At 40.3% G+C, this 17,902-nt stretch overlaps 1 protein-coding gene across 2 annotated transcripts in view; it reads right to left on the bottom strand.

Annotated features, from left to right (window-relative positions):
• Positions 1-5,512, bottom strand: part of ccdc92 (coiled-coil domain containing 92) — a 36,670-nt gene extending 31,158 nt beyond the window's left edge. Inside the window, exons 1-4 of one of the 2 annotated variants that reach the window (XM_042488702.2) lie at positions 5,477-5,496; positions 5,123-5,311; positions 1,928-2,099; positions 632-673 (exon numbers count right to left, since the gene is read on the bottom strand). In XM_042488702.2, coding sequence (XP_042344636.1) covers positions 632-673; positions 1,928-2,063 — 178 coding nt within the window. In that variant the 5' untranslated portion in view covers positions 2,064-2,099; positions 5,123-5,311; positions 5,477-5,496. Of the gene's footprint in view, positions 1-631; positions 674-1,927; positions 2,100-5,122; positions 5,312-5,476 lie in introns of both variants that reach the window. The other variant, XM_088077063.1, reaches the window with a different exon arrangement.
• Between the last annotated feature and the right edge of the window lie 12,390 nt (positions 5,513-17,902).

Raw genomic sequence — 17,902 nt, 5'->3', positions numbered from 1 at the left:
GCAACATGCTTCCTGATCAGTTACACAAATCAATGGGGTCATCAGTAGCATGTAAATAAATTAAACTGTATGTAGCCTGCTGGGGCCTCCCTGACCGCACTCTGCTGTACCTGAACCAGTATAAAGACAGTGGAGCTGTGGCCTGAATTGGACCAGTGTTGTGACTCCGTGCCATGGCCATGGCAACGTGGGGGGAGGGGCAGTTGGCAGTGAGAAGTAGGAGCTTTAATGAACAGCAGGGAGTCCCACATTGTAATGCTTCCTAAGTGGGACTTTTGTTACCAGGAAACCTACAGAGCCCCCTGCTCTCGGGCCTGTCCACTGACCTCTATCTTAGCCAAAACATGGATTTATAGCCTTGACTGTTGTTGAGTTTGTCTGCCGCTGCTGTGCACTTTAACAATTTGAATCACTAGTTTAAAACTAAAACCATACCGTGAGATATAACTAGAATTACTATAGAAATAAAACCAGATAGAAAAGGCACAAGTACCTGAGGCATTTCTAAGTCAAACTAATCTGACAAAGTGCAACGGCAAATTAACAGTTATGGTAACTAATGATACTAGACAATGAATGTTGGTGGCAAAACTCATGTGCATGTGTAGTATACAGTACAATGGAGACTTACCTGAGGGATCAGAGCTTCTCACAGTGAGCTCGTACGTCAGATCTGTGAGAAAAGGAGAGGGTAAACTTACTTACATGTCTGCGTCACATGAGGTTGCAAGAGGACAGGAATCAAACAGCATACTTCTCATAGACTGTCTAGCAGCAATGCATGATTGGGAATGAAATGTCAGTGCTTTCCATATGGCCTGTGGAGCATTCATTTAACAAGATTAGTGAGAGTTCCAAGTCAGCTTTTATTGACAGGTGAGCCAAGGATACGGGAAATGAGGGCTAAAGAACAGTGTCCTGCTTTCCTGGGTGAGCATCTTTATATCCTCCTCCCTTTGAGGAGGAGTATATCTATTTACTGATACTGATGCTTAATGTAGGTTTTGCATCCCTACAGTCCATGGTGCGCACACTAATGCTCGAGTACTTTTTCAAAGTCAGCATATTCTCTCTATAAGGTTTAATAGTGGCACTACAGCATCTTGTTGACTTTTGGTCTCAAATATCTATTTAAGTTATACAGCTGTCCCAGGTATAAATTCAAGGATAGTTGGATCATTATTTGGATTAATTGTTTATTTTATTGTTTTCAAGTATCCCATGTCTTCTCTAAGACAATGTTCCCAGCCTGGGGCTCCCAACCCCCATTGGGGGTCACCAAATCCTCTCAAGAGGCCTTCTTGATTTTTAGCAGCGAAGGAAAACCTTTTACAAAATTACAATAGGCCTGTATCTCAACATTACATGCATTTCTATAAAGAAAACTAAAGCAGATTGTTATTTTTAAAGTTTCAAATATTATTCAAGATATACTTAAGAAAGTTTTGCAACATAAGAGCACAGTGATGACCTGAACTCAAGCTATAATTCACAGAGCCTTCAGTCTCTGTTAAACAGAGTCAGTTAAACAACCAAAAACTACATATTACAGACAAAGAATTGTATTAAAACATTTCTGTATTCTCTCTGATGCAATATTCACAGAAAATGACCTGCTCAAAATTGATCTGTATCTCTCATTTTTCACAAACTGTCTACAATTATTGTTAACTTTGTGGGTTACAGTTTATCACTTCTTTATTATACATTGAATATAATCCATGGAATATGTCACTTGGTCAGGGTTCGTGAGTTCACTCAATTTATTCACAGAAAAGGGGTCCCTTAAGTAAACAGGTTAGGAACCTGTTTACTTAAGAGAACCACTGCTTTAACATGTTCTTTAAGGTGCTGGTTTTACCCATAGACTCTGGTTTTACCCAGCAGCACAAAAAGATAAGAAGTGGCCACTTGTGTCTGCACTCACCTGTGCACTGCTGCTGTAATCTGCGGATCTCTGCGTGAAGCCCCTTCAACGTGTTGGCATGGTCCTGTTGGAGGAAGAGCAGGTTTTTCTGCGCACTGTGCAGCTGATTTTCCAGTGTGACATTTGACGACGCCATGGCTGATTATGTTTGGACACACACTGGCTTTGCAACCTCCAGACACAGGTGACAGAAAACAAGGAGAGACAGAGAAAAAGAGAGAAGACGATAAACAAAAGTTAATGCATCTAGCAAAGAGGCTGTTAATTCTCACCTGTTTGCCTATAAACATCTGGGTTTTGGGATGTGTTCCAACTTTGCTCTGTCTGCCAACTGGCCAAGACAATCTGATTTAGATGACAGAACGAACTAATCACTATTGGATAATGCTATCAAACCCATTCGCAAAGGGAGCCAATTGGCTTTTCAACTAATCAAGCAAGTGAAAAAATTGTAACTTTGCTTGTTGATAAAAAGAGCATACTAAGATAAAGACAGGATGCACATATGTTCAAATGCAGAGCAGGTGCATTGGCTATCATCGTGAATAAGGCTGGGTCAATGCTATGCAGAGAAAGGCTAAGCAACTATAAATAGACACACTCCAATTGTGCTTGCTGTAATTATCGACCAGCAATCACTGACATTAAGCTATTGATTGTGATCTTAGGAGTGAGCAGAGTGAGCCTTTAAAAAATAAGACATCTGAAAGGTAACACTGATTTAAAATACACTCATTTGGTCTATACTGTATAGAAATAATATAGGACATACGGTGAATATACTCTTCCTCAGCACAGAAGATCAGTTACACAATAAAGTTCAAATCTTCTGGAATTAAAGAAGCAAATTAGAAAGTGTAAAAACTATTCTTCAATTGCATAAATAAATAAAGCAGATGGCAGGAATGACATGTCTTTCTGCTTCAAAAGTATTCTCATGTCCATACCATGGTCAACAGTGATAAACACTTAAAAGAAAATCAAAGCTGAACACTTTGACAGACATCGCAATGACACTGGGTGTGGCACAAAGGCTGCCAGTCTCAAGCAGGCCTCCTCCCTCCCTGTCTTACCCCACCTTCCACCTCCCTCCCTTCACTGGATGTCCTTGTTTCCAGAACCAAGCGCACACGAGAGAAAACCATCACTCAATCCCAACATCTCCACCCTCTGCCAGACTGTACTGGGCTGAGAGTTGAGAGCACATTGATCCATGCAATACCCCTCCTGAGTGCAGAGAAAGCCTCTCCCTGCATACATAAGTGTGCTTCAATAAAACATCCCAGAGCTTCTCGCTCTTACATCATCAGCTCACAAACATGAATAATATATCCCATGACACCCCGCTGGACACACTTCCCAGTTTCAACAGTCTTTCATGGCTTACAGAGGAAAAAGTAAAGCATGTGAAAACCAAAACACAGACTAGTAATCACAAATAGAGCCACTGATGTATCATAAAGACTGAGGAGATAATCTATTATTGATGAGTAATGTGGAGTCCTTCCGATAAACCCTGCAGTGCAAGCATATCTCTCATCACAGCTCTTTCCTAGAATAGCTTGGGCAGCTTTCCATTAGCAAAGGCATGACCTCACCTCAAAACATGGCTCATGCCTTTACGTAGAGGTGACAGTCCTATTCTGTACTCCTATACAAAGGTATAGGAGAACAGAACTTATGTGAATTGAAGAGAGACAATATACTGTAGTGTATCTCTTTGTTCAGAGACAAAGTAAGGTGTAAATACATATATTTGTCTACTTTAGGAGGCGGAGGTAAATGTCAGTGACATGTCTGTTTGCTTCCCATTCTCTTCCTAGTACACAAACCAGCATTTCCCCATACAGAGGACATAAATAATCAATGAACTGCAGCAGCATGAAACATTAGCCATTAGCTACCATCCTTAGCTTAACAAGATCTTAGCAGTCACTGGTCTTCCTGTTATGAAGTTTTTTTCTATGCACACACTCTCCATGCTTCAGTTTGGTTTTGACTGTGTGGACTATTGCTTGTCTTTGCATGTCATCTATACATTTTGTTGCCTTTAAGGGAGAACTGCTTTTTAGAATTTAATCATCAACCTATTCCAACCTAACACACGTTTGTGTTTGTGGACCCTTCAACATTTAAACACATGACACCACAACAGTAATATATATATATATATATAAAAAAAAGGGCAAACAGATGAACAACTGAAGGTTAGCCAGTAGACACATTATAAACTCTGCCTACAGGATATAAACTGCGTGTTACCCGGCAGGCATACTTTAAACGGCACTTCCAATTTCAGCACCTGCATTGCGGACAGCACCCCAAACCCACATCTCACATCAAACTGCTGCTGGTCCTAGTTAGCTGCCAAAGGACCATTACTCCACGCAAATGCTATTGTCAACAGACAGCGATATCATTTAGGACATGACCCTCTTTATTATTATCAAACATAACGTCTGTGGTGGTAATCCAGGAGCTGGAGAGAGGTGCCTGCGAACGACTTCGAAACATTTCACTTTCCTCGTTGTTTTATGACCTGATGTGAAGTAGGATGCCATCACTGCATTTCCCCCGGTCATCACAAAGGCTGCCCTTGCAGCTAATGTTATGTACTGCAGCTGTCCAGGGAGGAGCTGTCCAGTTTCAGGAACCGAAAACAAGCTAGCCCCAATAACGTGCTATTCTTCACTGAATGGGAACAACGTCACACTAAACTCCATTCACAATTCGTCACAAAATAATACCCTGTTATACACAAAAGGAAATGCACCAACCCTAGACTATAAACAATGTGTTTGGCGTTCTGGAGGTGTTCTGGTAAATTCGGCAAACGCCGAATCCACCCAACCGAGACCTAATTTCGAGAATAGCCCGGGGTTTAGCAACATTGGGCAGGTGCCACGCTATTATTGACGAATTATGACGATGAAACAACAGACACAACAGGCGAAACCTTTATAAAGGGTTAATATGTCAATGAAGTCAACCTGTTTGGATGAATGCCGAGCGATACCCGTTAACATACGCAATAATAAACTGTACTGCGTTTGCCGATAAGCACAGTGAAAAAAAAATGTCTTTAAATGAAACAGTGTCTCCATACAGAGGAAGTACGTATGAGGCGTTAATTACGTTAGCCTAGCAGCACAGCTAACGAGGCTACAGCAGCACATTATCTGATGGAGGGCTTACCTTATGGCTAAAAATACGCGGACGTCGAATATCCTGTAAAAGGCTGTGAACTGTCGTTGAACAGACAAGCCTCACCGGCTAAGAGCGTTGTGTCTTGCGGGGCATGTCGGTGATGCTGTCAGGGGCTCGCCTCGTTTGGTCGGGTGAGAGGGGAGGGTGGCTGTGTCAGTTTCCTATCATCTCCCTGAGCTACTAGACAAAATAAAGCGATGCATCATGGGAAACCAAGGAAATTATATGTAGCCCAAAGACATTCGGTTATATTCAATCATATCAGTCAACATTAGCAACAAAGATTCCAGCTTTTTTTTTTTTTTAAAGTACAATATAAGCCGTAATGTAAGTGTTACTGACCTTATCTTGACTTGAAATGTTGAGCAACGGTTGTCAGGGACGTGCTACAGTTTTTAGTCACCAGCGTCATCACCATAGCAACAGAATATGTCACCTGTTCCACAGTGATGCTTCCACGCCATCTAGTGACAGAAGCAGGATAAAGCATTACTGTAATAAGTTAGATATGTGACAATTTATCAACGCTTATTAAGCTGTATTTAGGTGTCAGATTCAATGTCCATCATGTGCCAAACTGTCAGAATGTAGTAATGAGATGAAACAGATGGAAGCTGTTGGACAGAGTGGGCCTACAGCTGGTGGACAGCAGAGGGGAGTGTTGCCCAACAGTGGCAGATTAGGGATACTACAATATGATAATGTGATCTCTCATTTTCACACTTCTTTTGTCCATCTTGTTTTTTTTTAATTTATTTTTTACCAGATCTCACAGTGATTGGTTTTATTGTGTTCATTGCTGCGATTTCTTGTACGTTTATGCATTGTCTGACCTTAACTGATTTTTTTCTGTCATATAACTACCAAATGATCAGACAGACAGACAGACAGACAGACAGACAGATAGATAGATGTACTTTATTGATCCAAAACTCAAATTATTTTGTTACGGCAGCAGATTAAAATTTAAAACAGTAAAAACACAGTAATACACATACTACTCTAAAGAGAAAAGAAAAAAGACAAAAATAACTATTTGTATACAACCCCTTTATACATATGCATGTATATAAAGTATCTATAGAATATACAATGTAAAGATATACAATAATACACATTACATATACTAAATACAGTAATATTAATAGTATACAAATACTAAAATATTAGATATATTGATAGGATGACATATCAGTATACATAAAACAAATGTGTGCATTTGCTGAAGTTAGTTTTCAGAATGCATTGAGGGAGAGTAGAAGAATCACATGCAAATTGGCCATGTGCATGGTTACTGGAAAGAAAAATAGTGAAGTTGGTTGGGACAGAAAACAATAAAGCTGACAGTTCTCTGTCAGATACAGGTGAGGTAGGAGAACCGTATGGCCAACATACTTTGTGTACAGCATCAGCATCAAAGATAATTTTGTCAAAATTAGGTGTGGTGCTGCTACTTTAGTGAGAGAAACATGTAAAAACGGGTAAATATTCCAGTTTGTAATTTATCCATTACATTTCAATTTCTACTACAATGTATGTTTGACTCCAGCTAGTGTGTGTGTGTGTGTGTATGTGTGTGTGAGACAGAGACCACAGTTTCTTGTGTATAGTCCGTCTCAGCACCCCCTTTGTTTATATTATATGGATTGGACGCTGAGTGACACATTTATGAAGTTTATTTAATTTCAATCTACACTTCCAGATTTTCTATACTCAGTTTGTTCAAGTATTTAAATGGTCTGTTTTGTATGTTTATTACAGTGTATGCATTTCATTTGATTTATTAGAAAGTATTCATATGAATTGCATTTAATGCTCCCTGTGCACTTCATAGAGCAATAATTAAACTTGATCTAATCTGAAGTGATATCAGCACACTTAACTCAGAGTCTGAGGTATGAAAACTTGGGAAACAGTAGCCTTTTCATTCCGACTCATAATATCCCCTTAAATTATTTCTGGCAACAGAAGTTCCTCAGTGGCATAGCTACTGCGTAAAATGATACAAACCAAAAACAAAAGCATCAGTTTTCATTCTCAACCTAAAAAGGAGTCTCATGTGCAAAAAGAAAATATCTTCTGGAATAAATGGAATTATTGTCCACCTCCAGAAATGTTATTTTTCGGAAGCAGCCTTTAATGTCTCCCTGCTTTTGGCATGTTTGTGATAGGGATTAAATTCTTCTCATTTCTTTATTTTAGTGTTCCTGGCACGCTTCCCAGCTGCCTGGAGAAAGCAACTGGTCAAGGAGAAGGTAAGTTATCCTCGCCACAGGAAAAGCGAGGTGAAAAATAATTCCCCAACAGAGACCTCTACCTTCCTTGTGATTTGTTTTACTTACACACTGCTAGAGTTCTCCATATATCATAACAGGTAGTAAAGTAGCTCAACGAGAGAAATCAACCAAATAAAACAAGCAGGATTGACTTTGGACTCCTGCTGTGACTTTAACCAGCTTACAGTCGTTGTTTTTTTGGCCTTCGCCTACGGGTGATCCGGTGCTGGGATGGATCCAGCTGAGAAATGTCCTTCATACAAACAGGCCAAAGTATCTCTCCCACCTGAGGTGTCCACAAAGGGATTTCCCTTTACAAGGCTCAAGGTTAATTGTTATGATACAATACAGGACTGCGCCACACTGCACACACAAAAAAAAAAAACACATTAATAATCAAATATTTTCAAGGTCCCATATTATGCTCATTTTAAGGTACATACTTGTATTTTGAGTTTCTACTACATGTTTTCATCTTTTAATATTTAAAAGCCACATTATTTTTCTCTCACTTTCTGCCTGAATATACCTGTATTCACCCTCTGTCTGAGACCCCTAAAAAACAGCCTAGTCTACTGATTGGTCACTGTTTCCAGGTCCTCCATATCTGCGCTATTGTGGGACCTTTAAATTAGAATAGAATAGAATAAAACTAGGAAAAAGGTAATAGAACAACGTATATAATTGTAGCACGACTAAACATGTACAAGAAAGATGTACAGTTGCATGTTCATACATATTTATATACATGAGTATGTTTATATACACACATGCATATACGTAGGTAATTGAGGTAGAAGTGGGATATAGTGCAAAGGAAATGGTATGGTAATGTGTATGAAAAGACCAGCAAAACCAGACTAACAATCTGGCAGGCCTAATAAATGTGTGCGTGATTTACAACCCGGTGCGTCTGTAGATTGATATTCTGTTTTAATGAAGAAAGCGAGGAAATATATTCTTTCAAACACTCAAAAATGTTCCAAGTGATGCCATACAGACGGTGGCAAGGGCGCTGGACATAGGCCCAAAACGTCATATGTTATACTGCTGGAAAAGCAATAAGAGCAAATTATTACACTTTTGTTTTTATGCTTTTTGCAACTTTGGGCATCAGTCATACATCAGACTCTCAAGAAACTAATTCATATTATTCTTGAATGTGTCTCATTGATATAGCTGCTGGATCGCGAACAGATAGTGCAGGTTCTTGTCAAAATGAAACCAAGCATATGGCAGCCGGTTTCGAATGGCACTGTTTTACTGCCCCTGCTCTGACGAGCAGCCAATACCAACACTTCTCAGGTTGTAATAGTTTTACAGTTATTATATTGAGGTTGGCAAGGCAAAATGCCTCTACAACTCTGAAAACCTAATTTAATTTTCCGAGACCTTTTTTTTTATCCGTCTCTCCAAAGAAAGTCATAATCACTTGACTATTGAACTGACTGTCGTTTATGTGTAAACTTCAAAGTAAGCCATTGACAGAGCGATGGCATTAACTTACTTAAGTTTTATGATCCTACATTTAATACTGGATATACAATATCATAATGTCAGTTACAATTGGGTGACATTGTAACCTTAGCTAAAAAATACTATTTTAGTTCATTTGTCACCATAACCTTATAACCTTCAAGGCAATAAGTGTACATGCATGTACATACTTACCATGATCACCCTACATACAAACACATGCCTTTTAGGTAGGGCTGCTCCTCGTGTTTTAGACAGATGTTGAGTCTATAACAGACATTTGAATCATCTCCCTAATGGTAAATGGACCCAGAGACTTTTCTATTTTGATTTGCTCTGTGCTTGTGAGGTATGGAAAGTATTTGTCCTCTCAAGTCCTTACACAGTATCTGCAGTATGTTGCCAGTAGCATCTGGACTTTATATGAGGTTGTTTGAAAATAAAGGGGCCAGAATATGTGAAATGAGCACTTAAAGTAAAGGTTATTTCAACAGCAATCAGCTTCTCTGACACAGTTTTGTACCTTCCAATTAATTCATGACAAATTTACGAGCTGACAAAACATAGGTGAACACAGAGAGGAAATTACAGCCAACATGTTACATAGGGCCCACATGGAAAGCCCTGCTGCAGTATGGAATCATTACAACGCCACTGCCAAAATATCTCGGCCTTTATCCTGGTAATGAGGGTGGACTGCAGGAAAGCATGCTTTCTTTGCAACTTTTTTTTCTTTTCCCCCTTTTTTTCACAGTCCAGTGAGAGCAGTGCGCTCCATGCCATTTAAAGTGACACTTTAATTACTAGTGGTTAATGGACCACTAACACCAGACTTTGAAGTGGCTGTAACTCAAGGTGCCCGCACAGCCAGCCTCAGCAGGAAAAATGTGTGCCATGGTATAATCCTTCCAAACATACTGGTACAGGACACGCTGTGATAAGACACATAACTCAGTTGAAATGAGCTAATGAAATAGAAAAACATGAAGGCTCAGGACAAATCAAAGGGAAGCAATTGTGGGAATAAGCTCTGAGTATTCTTTCTGAAAGTCTGGGTATTATGCCAACTAAAATAATAGTTAAGAGAATAAAGCAAGTGCACATGTCAGATAAGACTCTTTATATTTCTTAAGCTAATTTAAGTCCACTCACTGGTACACAATACTGACACTTCTACATTTTATTCTTTAGTGTACTGTGACTTTTTCTTGTGCAGCAGCACTTTTAACAAGGTGTTGGTCCTCTTCTCTGCCCTGTCTACATCAGGTTCTCTGGGTGAGTCATTATGACCCTATATATACTGCGTTACCCTGGGGGCACTGAGGGCACTACGTAGGCTACCAAAGGGGCACTATGTGACGCTCACCTATTCCCCCTCTCCCCTACCTGCTTTATCTGTTGGTGGTTTGTCTAAGTAAGGCTATATTACAATAATGTTGGCCTGGCTGCAAACTGGCAACACAAAGACAGCAGAAATAGAATCAGTCAATAAGAAGTTAAATCATACATAACTAAATGCAAGCCAGGAGCAAAAAGCTAACGTTATTGCCATTAGTGTCATTTATTTGTAAGTGCCAATATACAATATCAAATATTAATTTTCCAAAACAAACAGGACCAAAAATAAGCACATCACACAACATATCAGCAAGATTTAGACAAATCAAAAGTCAGGATATTGGTATACAAGTAATATGATTACATTACATTCGGCTGCATCCACACAGTGTCATCGGCATACATCTGCATTCTATCTCTTGTCACTGTTGTGACATGATGACATGAACAGTCATCCTTGAGGTACACCCACTATATACTTCATATTACTGGAGTTATAAAATGCATCATCAACTTTAACATACTACGTCTTGTTCGATAAATATGAAAACATCTACGCCAATCTGTAAAATTAAATTAAAAGAGCTTGGAAAAGGGAGTAGAATAATCAACTATCTTCTCAGAATTCAGTGGCTTTTGGTCTGATCACAATGAATCCTCTCTGGGTAAGGGACAAAGTAAAATGCTAATCTTATTGTCAAGTGACAGTCAATGACTTCCAAGACTGCAACTCAGCCAATGTTTTCCACATCTCCACACAGATAGTTTACCTTCCGTTCAAATATGATTGATCAATACTACTAGGACTATCAGTACTACAAACCAACCAACCAACCACAAAGAGAAACAAGACACCTCTGATACCAAAATCTTGATGCGTCACCTACAGACCCTGCATAGTTATGCAGATTTCTGTTTATAGAGATCTGACTATCATATAAAAAACAGCACAGACTCCTCCTCCTCGAAGTGTACTGTAGATTTCATTTGTGCTCTTAGGTTTAAGGTAATGGTTTTGGTTGAGGTGTATAGAATATAAGTACACCTTTGTATAGTCTCAAGTGTTATTCTGAACAAACTAATTCTTTGGGCTAACTTGGGTGGTAAGGTTATGTGCAAAGCCTGTTTGTGGTTAGTGGCGGACACTCTCCTCTTGGATTATCACAGTGTGGTCGACAACCAGAAGAGAGGCAGAAGCAGACATGCCTTTCCTGGATTCAGAGCAGTCATAAAATCCTCCAGGCTCCTATTTCGACCACCTCAGCCATCCACTGTGCACCACTATAATCACTGCTCTCAGATACAGCCCAAAGCATCTCTATTTTTCCAGAGAAATAAGAGACTGGTAGTAGATTTTCCCTATTTTCAAATTTCATCCTGATGTCTAGTCACAATAAGAATGGGAATTCTGCTGACTTCTTCATTTCACATGCTCATGTTTATCCATCCTCAAACCACTTGTTTAGTATTCAAAGAAGAAATCTTTGAACACTGGATGGACAAAAGGAGAGCGCATTTGCCAAATTTAGACACCAGCAAAAATGGATGTACCTTACTTTCATGTCAATGTAGTCAATGAAAGGGTTATAGAAGCTCTAAAACAGTTGCTAGTGCTTGCCCATTGCTTGAATTGTCCTTGTGGCTTCTTGTGTCCTTGCAAAGATGGATATACATAAGATCTGTGCTGTATGGCAGGGAATTCTGTGAAACACAGTGCTGTAGCTTTTGCAGAGCATTAAATGCCTCCATAACTCTGTGTCTTTTAAAGTGCACTGAGAGTACTGGAATTTGGCATTTTTCCTGCTGGGAGTCTGAGCCTTCATAATTTAATCCTGTGAGTGATGCAAGCATCTAAACTTGACCCAAACCCAGCACCCATCATTAAGCTCTCCCACTGGCACTTCACTAGGTGATAAGGTCAAAATGCTCCGTGGGGACCCACTATACACATCCTCAGCACCTAGTAATTTGACATTTTTTGAAAATACAACTTGTTTTCTTGCCATGAGAAGATTGGCACAACTCTTGTATCAGTAAATGTAAGGCTACAACTAGCAGTAGGTTAGTTTAAGGCTTACCTTAGCATTATGACTGAATATAGGGCAAAACAGCTAGCTACCAGCATCTCTAAAGCTTACTAATTTTGTATCTTGTTTAATCTATAGAGAAAACAAATGTAAAAACAACAATTCCAAGTTTTGAGTGGACGTTTTTGTGGGTTTCTGTTACTTTTGGATTGAGTCGGGCTCACTGTTCTCTGGCTGTCATGCTAGGCTAAGCTAAATGGCTGCTGGCTGTTGCTTCATGTTTAGTGTACAGATCAAACCCCAGAAAAGCTCTGGGCTTTGAAGCCTTCTTTGTATAATGATCATGTGTGGAATTATAATATGCAGTGGCTGTATTTGGATGAGAGGGTCAAGCTGTTGCTGAGAGTGAAGGAGGGATTGAGAACTGAAAGCTGAGGACACTATCTGCAGACAGCCTGTTACTTAAGCAGCCCCGCCCTTAACTTTAAGCCTTAATAAAGTGTTAACAGTCAAGTTATATAAAAATTCCACCCCTGTACCCCTGTCATAAATGTTGAAATTAGCAATAGAGACCAGGCTGTAGACATGTTTACTTCTGATGTAAAGTTGGGCAGTTGCAACCTCAGAGTCCATGAGGATCCATTGATATGGAGCCAGCCTCAAGTGGCCATTAGATGAACTGCAGTTTTTGGCACTTTGGTGTTGGCTTCATGTCTCAGCCCCAGAGGTTGCTGCTTGGTCAGTTGCTGTAATTTCCAAATCTGCAGTAACACAATATATACTGTTAATTTTTTTTTTTTTTTTGCACAGGCTTTTAAAATGACATTGCACTGACACAAATGAAACTTGCTTCAATTTGTGTTTGCGGTATGTGCTTATTGCCCTTACCCAACACAGGTATCTCAGACTCCAGCTCCTCTTTCCAGAGTGTGAAGCTAGCAAGCATGGGGTACATGCTGAAGGTTCAAATGCTGTAAATAAACACTGGCTGCTCTCACATATGGATTTTAGAGCCTGTGTGATCTCCAAAGGCCTTGGGCCCGCTCCAGTCAAACTGGGCGACTCATCCTTTGGTGCAGGACTCCAAATAAAACAGAGCTGCCTAGCCAAGCAAAACCCACTACAGAGCTATTTTCCACCATCTGTGTGGCCAGGCAAAATACAAGGAAACCATTTCAACCCTGAGGCCTTCACAGATCAAGAAACACTAGATCAGTCACATTGACGAAAAGGCCCAGTCAACACACTGTCAAGGCCCTTCCTAAAGTTGTCCGCTTCCTCTGTGGGGGTAAGTGAAAAGCTTCTCCTAACCTTGCGTCTCTCCCAGCAGGAGAGCTGCTTCACAAGCTCTGCGCACCCCGCCCTGTCTGAGCAACCTTCCTGAACTGAAAACATTTGCTTTCAAACCAGTGTCTTTTATTTCTTCCCACCGTTTGAGTCAGACACATTTCACCCATATTGACAACTTCCTGAGTTCCCACATTGGTTCAAGACCTTCCAAGTCACTTGCCAGATATTCTTCACACTGCTGCTGTGTTCACCTGTTGCCAATGTCTCCCAGAGTCGTCCAGCTGCTCTCTGCCGGCCTGCAACAGGGATGTCTCTCCTCAGAGAGGCTGCAGTGGCAGGGTCCTCAGGGCCTCATGGAGGGACTCGACTTGACTATCCTCTTTCAAAGAGGACTGAAGAGGACCACAAAACACCCTAGCCCAGCTGCTTGGATAGAAACCCAACACCAGCTGGGTTCTGAGAGACCAGTCAGCACAGGAAAGCCACGGATTATGGCCTCCACTGCCACACCATCGTCAGTAACGCCACTGTCGTCCTGCCAGTCCGCCCACCTACTCTGAGGAAGGCCTCCTCTGCAACAAGTCAAAAGTTTCAGATGGAAGAAATGTAAACATTTTTGAACTACACATAATATTTGTTATTCTTCCATCCACAAAACTTTTCCTTTCATGGAGCTGGATAATTGTTGTGCAACTTTTCTCTAATTTTCAGGAACTGCTTTAACAAACCACTCAAACCCAAGACCATGCTGATGATTCCTTCAGTGCATATTCTGCTGTTTAGTGGCAAATGTGATTGAGTTTCATTTCAGGAAATTCTTTCCGTGCTGTATTTTCATTCAGGCAGGGGCACAGCTCTGTCTTGAAACTCTATGACAGGCCTGCTGCAGTGCCCCAGAGTGTGCAATGAAAAGAGTCTTTATCTGCCACTCACTCAAACTCATTACCATGAATGACACCCTGCCAGAAACACTTAGAGTTGACATTACTCAAAAAACAATCAACAATTTCAATGGGGAGTTTATCCACCTGCCGGACTGACAAAATATACGGCATAATATACATAACCTTTTAATTGAGATTTTTCCGTGCATTTTCAACAATGAAACCACTGTGGCATTAAATCAGATGACACCTGCAATAGTTTTCTTATAGACTGGAATTTTGTAATACCATTTTATTTTTTTCCTGGAGCAGTAGCAGTGATAAACGCACATCAACATAAATCACTCCTTTGACCGTTTTGTTTTGGCTCACGAAAGAACAGAGCTCTTAATGAATCGAGTGCTTGGCAGCATTCTCGGTCACATGCTTTGATAACAGCAACACCAATGACACAGTGTTCTGACTTGCACCTCTAAATACCCTGCAGTGATCTAACAGATGCAACACAAGAATTTACCTGGGTGACATTGGTGCACAATCAGATTGAAAGTCCATAAAGGTTGGGCTGACACATGGTGCAAAGACAACAGGACACACCATATGGTGTGAAGTGGCAGTGTGAGACAAACCGTGGACTGTAAAGTACATATAACTCTACAAAAGTCTAAAACTGTCATCATCTGTTACCAAACATCTACTGGTGCGGCACACGATGAAGAAAATTATACTGACAAGAGTGACATGCATGAAATAAATTACACAAACTTGATGGAGGGAAAAATTGGAATTGGGGGTTATGTAAACTAAGCTGCTGTCTGTGCTGTCGACTCACTGCTGAGCGAGCAGCTGGTGAGTTGTCAAGGTGAAGTGAGTAGGGCAGGAACAACAACATACTGCCTACAAAGCTTCTGCCCCCAAAACAGTAATTACTTAATAAGGTGGACAAGGAGATGTTAGACCAAAAGTTTTATATTTTTCAAATAAAAGACCTATATATATATTTTCTGAAAGAATTTCATTAGTTGAGTATTTTTTGGGAGTCATTTAAAGGTAGTGAATGGGGTCTGCTATAAAGAGAAAGCAGGCCCCTAGGAAGTGTGTTTGGCTTGAAAGCCAATTGTCATTGCGTCCAAACAGTGGAAATAACGTTAATGTCAGTTGCGCAATGCCAATGGGTAAGTCGATTTTTTCAGTAGACTTACAGTATGAAATAGGCTTTTATTTATTTTATTTTTTTTACATTGGAGCTTGGAGGCTAGCATAATCATGATCATCCTAAATATAAGGAATGGTAACTACATTTTATTTGAACCAAAATATTCACAATTACATGTTATAACAATGAAAACAAACATTAATTCATTCTTTCATTGAAAACTCTTTCTCTTCTCTTTTTTTTGGTATACAATCATTGCAAAAAGAAAAAAAGAGGCAGCTCACCACATGACCTGGGAAATTTTCTGATCAAATAAAGGACAGATTGAAAATGTGCACGCATTGATATGAGTAAAGCAGATTTTAGAAGGGCCCATTCTCCGGAAATTTTCAGGTTGCTCAGCTATTTCTGTGGGCAAGTCTGGACTTGCAATCTTTTTGTAATTCTTCAGAGAGGTTAACTGTTTTCCCCTGGTTCCACCAGACCCCCAGGAACGCAGCTCAGCCCAGTGGCCACTTACGGTATTACAGCAAAAAAAATCTCCAGCAACCAAAAAGCATTTTCCCCAGAACCCCAGTAATGAGTCCTAAAACTTGGAATTGAATTTGAAAAGGTTTTTGGTTATATATCTCAAATAAGCTCTGTGGTTATAGCACTAACTTAAGAGACTTCCACGTTTTGTTTTATGACATAAAATACGTCAGTAAATTCCCGACTTTGAAGCTTTTTTGTGAATTAAAAACAGTTGTTGCTGGGGCCTCGGGTTCAACTCCCGCTCAAGGCCCTTTGCTGTAGGTCGTTCCCACTCTCTCTCCCCCTTTCACGCTGTTGATCTGTCTAAAATGCAAAAAGAAAAGTGGTTGCTAACAAACAAGTGGCTACATGAGACTACAGAAAGTCATCAAGCAGAACCACGCCAAACACGGCTTTACAGCCTCTTAGTGGTGGCAACATGAAAGTAGTGTAGAGCATTTACAGCCTAATGTTAGCTTTTCACTTCTGGCAGTTGGCATTTAGGCTTCAAAAATCCTGGAAGTGGTGTTCATTTGTGAAGATTATCTTGCAGAACAAGACATTTTTGCCGCTAAACTTATTTTCAGCAAGGAGCCAAACTCCATTGGAAAAATCCAATAGGCTTTTTGATGAGGGCAGCAGGGCGATGCTGGCATTCGGGTTGGCCTACAGAAAAACTTCAACCCTGGGGCACTCTATAGACCACCAATGTGAAAGAGACATCTGTAAAAACACAATGTAAAGTCTGTGAGCTAGACAGGAACATGTGGGCGGGGTCAATACTACTACTCAAATTCAGTTGGCCCCATACTGTGGAAGTAAACACCGAAGCTAGAAACTTTTTAAACAAATGCCATCTTGGGGTCCAGTATCTAGTTATTATTGTACATCTATGGGTTTCAGCCTTAATGCTAACATAACCTGCTGCTGGCTCAAGCAATATTTACCTTACAGGTATAAGTGTGGTCTCAATCTTCTAATTTTACTCTTGGCAAGAAAACAAATAAGAGTATCTCAAAAGATGTCAAATTATTCCTTTAGAACTTTTTGGCAAAATGTGTCCAAAAATAAACATTGCAAATAGTGGTAAAAAATACTTGGGTTTAGGAGTTTTCAGCTTAAAAAATATCAGTTTGCCCCTTTCAAATGTCTGCAAGTTGCAGGTGAGACAGACACACAGAGAAAATGGGAGCACAGATGCTACCTGGCACTGAGGGCAACAGAGAAGCGGTGTGTTTGTGCACATTCCTGGAAGCCGCAGCTCCTGTTGGCAGGTTGTCCTCCTGTGCCTGTTGGCTCTCCCCGCTCCACGTGTTTATGTCTTAGGTTTCTCTCCCTCTCCCTCCCTCTCCAAATATTTTCTAATGCCACTGAAGAATGTTTGAATGTTGTTGAAGTATTGGAGCGGTCATATCCAATGAGCAGGATGGTTGTTTTTTTCTTTCAGCTGATACTTTATGAAGAGGCTGTACTCTCCTTCTTCTCCCAATCCCACTGACAATGAACAAATGTTTGAGTGAGGATTTGCTATTTTTGTCAAATGCAAGATTGTGGCAGAAATGTAAATAAATGCCATGATTTATTTCAGTTCCTCACTAGGAAATATTTGCTTTTGGATTAACTTGAAGGACTTCTTTGTTGAGTTGAAAAATGTTGGCTAAAAATAAAGCTGCGGTGTAATGGAGGGTTTCTGTAGCCCGGTGGGCTCAGAGTGGGTCTGCAGGGCCTCTGGCTCTCTAATTTAGCCCACATATATTCATGCGTTTCTCATACATAAATAAATAGAAACCACACAGGCTGGCCACGAC

This window comes from Plectropomus leopardus, chromosome 4 (genome assembly GCF_026936395.1).
Source record: "Plectropomus leopardus strain MGB_pleo_1.0 chromosome 4, ASM2693639v1, whole genome shotgun sequence".
NCBI lineage: Eukaryota > Metazoa > Chordata > Actinopteri > Perciformes > Serranidae > Plectropomus > Plectropomus leopardus.
This window is presented reverse-complemented; position numbering and strand designations above follow the sequence as displayed.